This window comes from Pteropus vampyrus, unplaced genomic scaffold, assembly GCF_000151845.1.
Source record: "Pteropus vampyrus isolate Shadow unplaced genomic scaffold, Pvam_2.0 Scaffold196, whole genome shotgun sequence".
NCBI classification, from domain to species: domain Eukaryota; kingdom Metazoa; phylum Chordata; class Mammalia; order Chiroptera; family Pteropodidae; genus Pteropus; species Pteropus vampyrus.
Window position 1 is genome coordinate 2,483,523 of NW_011888977.1, and position 3,804 is coordinate 2,487,326.

Below are 3,804 nucleotides of genomic sequence, written 5' to 3' on the forward strand. Positions count from 1 at the left end.
GGACATGTGCACTCTGCCTCCAGAGGAATGCCCCACCAGGACCTTGGTGTGAGCACCGCGCCAGCTGTTTCAGGGGGCCCACCCAAAGTGGCCCGGGCTAGGGAGGAGAAATGGCCACACATACCATCGATGTACACGACCCCTGGCACAAAACGCAGTCTTTTGGCAGAATCTCGACTCAGACCCTGGAGAGGGGTAGGGACAAGGCCTCAGACCACGGCCAGAAGCCACAGGACAGTTTCCCTGCAGACACCATTCTCTATCTGGACTGAGTACCCTCTGGGAAGGGGTGGTGACTCCCATCTGTAATAGACAGGCTGCACGGGGAGGCCGTATATCCTGACTCACTTCAAAGCAGCCCAGTCTGAACATCTGTACTCCCCTTTGTAAAACTGCCCTCCCCAATCTGTCCCTGCTCCTGGCAATGCCCTGAGAAGCAGCTGGTTCTACATGGCCTGCCATGCCCCCTTCCCAAGCCCCTCCGACTGCTCAGCATGGAAAGGGGCAACAGGATAAAAGTGAGTCACCGCTGCTCAGAGAGAAGAGTGGGGCCAGGTGCTGGACGAATAACTGGGGGAGTAGGCGCTTATCTCACAACACCTGGTCAGGTTTAGGGGACTATGAAGGGAGAGCAGATGTACCATGCTGGGGCACAGACCCCTCCATAGCCTCAGACTCGTCACCAGTCCCTCCAGTCTGCACCCCTCGCAAGGAGTGTGGAAGGTCCATGTGTGGCTGGGTACTCTGGATGCAGCTTCCAGCTTGTGCACCTTTTACGTAAACATCCGAGAACCTTCCAAGATTCCCAGTTCGGGGTGGACTATTCTCTCTATCTCCAAGCAAGAGCCCCTCAGTGCTGATCCCCCACCCTCAAACATGGTGGGGCAGCAACCTGGGCCCAGGAGGACAGAGTGGAGACGCACCTCAAGGACCTGCCAGACCATGGAGCTGGATGAAGGCCCCCCAGACCATGCCAGGAGCACCTGGAAAAAAGGAACATTATTAGAGGTTACCGCATCTCCAACGTAAGCTTGCCCACCCCCTGACCACTGCCATGGACATCCCCATGGATCTATATTCAGAGCCAAGGTGCAGGGCAGCGGGAGAGGTTGGTGGGATGTAGCTGAGACAAGCCATCTGTGGGAAGGGTGGTAGGGGCAGAGAATCAGGGCCTGGGGGTCTGGGCTGCCCAGCTGGAGATCCCACACAGAAATGACCCCATACTCTACCTTCTCTCCCGGAAAGATCAATCGGTTCTTCCCAAGCACAGCTCTGAACTTGTGGACATAGAACACCTTAAAACAGTCTCTGCAACACAAACCACCACTGGCTGCAGCTACACTGCCCAGGCCACCCACCCTCCACGTTCACACTGGCCCCACAGGTCAGCAGCCTGATGCTTGCTTAGTTACCTTTTCCCTCTTGTACCAACTTCCATCTTTAAAACCAGCATCTTGACATTGAGGCTCCACCAAGAGGCTGGCGTAAAGGGGTTCTTGCTGGCTATGGCTGCCGGGATGAGCCTCATACCACATGGGGAGGCCCACCTGAGTTGTCCCCACAATCCTTACCAGTGTGAACCAACGGCTGAGGGGACAGGAGCCTGGGTGCCACCTGCAGACACTCAGAAAGGCCCAGCTGGCGGAATGGATGGACCCAAGCATGTGCAGGGCCCATCCTCCCCTAAACAGAGTTGATGACCCCTTCCGAGACCACCATGAGGAGAAGCACCATCTCTTGGGGTGAAGGGGAAAGCACTGACTGGGCTGCAGGGGCCCAGCACCCTGAAGCTCCACGAAGGCCTCTCTCTAGCACACTGATCCCACCCAGAACAGAAATGCCCAAAAAGCCCCAGCAAACATCGAGTCTTGAGCTCTTCCCCAAACCTATAGATCAGAACTTCCAGGGCAGGTCCTGGGAATCTGTGTTCTTGATAAAATTTTTGGCTGGTTCTCAGGCTCACTAGATCAGAGATTGTTAACTTTGCCCATTAGAATCACTCTGGCCAACTACATCAGAGTATATCAGGACAAGACCCAAGCATCTGCATTTTAAAGCTCCCCTGGCAACCCCAGAACACAGTCAGGGTGAAGAGCAGTATCCCAAGCAGAGGGCAATGCTGCCCCAAGAGCTGCCCCACACCTGAGGCTGCGCCTCCTGTCTGCTCCCTTCTTCTTGCTCAGACATCCTGGTGTCCACAGCAATCCCCACTTATGAGGGGCTGACCAAACACCCCACAGGTTCTTTGAGGATGGTAACTCAACTCAATGTTTAACAGCAAAATGTGGACCTCTAGGGACCCCAGGTGACCAGCAACAAGAAGTGACTCTCAAGAAGGTTGGGGTGTGATGGGGCTCCCTGACCAGACACAGATGCTTGACTTTGTCTGCTCAGTGTGTGCGTATGGTGGGGGGAGCGCGGGGGAAGCACTCTGTGGCTGCTCCACTCCATGTCCTCCCTGCCCCACTAGGCTCCCAAAAGAACATTCTCCCTCTGGGTTAGGCCAGGGTTTCCCACACATGCTGATCCTCAGAATCATTGAGGAAACCAGCTCAAAGTCTAGACTGCCAAAACCTACAACCTGGAAAGTCAGCTTTGCAACTTTTCCTGTGACTGAGCAAGTAGGAGAAGGGGCTCTGGGCCCAGAAGGAGCCCTGCTGGTCCTGCCTAGAGCTACTGCAGCCTCTCTTCCCCTTCTCAGGGAGTTCTCTAAGCAGATTGGAATGACCATCATTTTTAGATGCTCTGAAGTGATTAAAGCAGTGGCTTCTTTACTTAAAATGTATTTCCTGGTGGCACACACCTCATTCTACTAAGCACATACCAAGTCTACTACACTCCCAAAAGATGGTCAGACAAGAAAGTTTTTAAAAAACAATTTACTCAGTCCCTTCAGTTTCTTTTTTGCAACATTTTAGAAAGCAGAGTCCAAACTCTTGGAAACTAATCTAAAGATGTGAGCCCGTCACTCATTCAATAATGTTCATTTGATATACAAAGCATGCAACGCCACCAGGAATTAATAGGAATAAAATGCGAGACCAGCCCTGCCCTCTTGGAGCTATGAATCTAGTAAAAGTGATTATAGAAGAGTTAAGATTTGAGGACTATGTGACAGGGCCACAAGAGAGTTTCAGAAAAAACAACATGCTGGTGCCCAGGCTCTTCTGGGAATAAGTCTCTGCTCTTCTGCAAATGACACTCCCCACCCCCAGAACTGGAGAAAGGCTGGACCTGCCTTCCATCCTCCTATCACTCACAAGTAAAACAGGCATTGCACAGAGCACCTGTCCGAGATCCCAGGATGCTCCAAACTGCCCCTAGATGTGTTCCAACTGCCCTAAAATGCTCATCCTGCCTACACCTCATGCACTCTCATTGCCAACTCTCCCCATAAGCTCCATCACATACCTTCCTGCCACCTGATCCACGGTTGGATGCTGGGAGAATGGTACCCACACAAGAAACCAATACTTCCCCACCAGTGCCAGTCTCCAGGAGCAATGTTAGAAGCAAAAGTAAAATTATTAAATGCTTTAAAATGCAAGAAATAAAGCCACAGAAATGAAGGCAATCTTGGCTGCTAAGCAAGACTATTTGCCAGGGTCTTCTACCCACCTCCAGGCCTCACCTGCAGAAGGCATCTCCTGCTCGGATCACCACCACAGGCAGGACGTCCTTGCACTTCATACACTTCAGCTCACGGCTTTGGAGACATGGGAGCGGGGAGAGAGCAAGACCACAGATTATACACCCGCTTCCCAGCAGGCTTCGGAAAGTCAGTGTCCTGTTTCTCACCCCAAG

The 3,804-nt window shown here is 52.7% G+C and overlaps 1 protein-coding gene across 1 annotated transcript in view; it reads right to left on the reverse strand.

Moving 5' to 3' along the window:
• CTU2 (cytosolic thiouridylase subunit 2) overlaps positions 1–3,748 on the reverse strand; it is a 7,655-nt gene extending 3,907 nt beyond the window's left edge. Inside the window, exons 1-4 of the mRNA XM_023537703.1 lie at positions 3,632–3,748; positions 1,230–1,308; positions 924–983; positions 43–185 (exon numbers count right to left, since the gene is read on the reverse strand). Of these exons, the coding sequence (XP_023393471.1) occupies positions 43–185; positions 924–983; positions 1,230–1,308; positions 3,632–3,690 (341 nt within the window). The 5' untranslated portion in view covers positions 3,691–3,748. The remainder of the gene's footprint in view (positions 1–42; positions 186–923; positions 984–1,229; positions 1,309–3,631) is intronic.
• Positions 3,749–3,804: the final 56 nt, after the last annotated feature.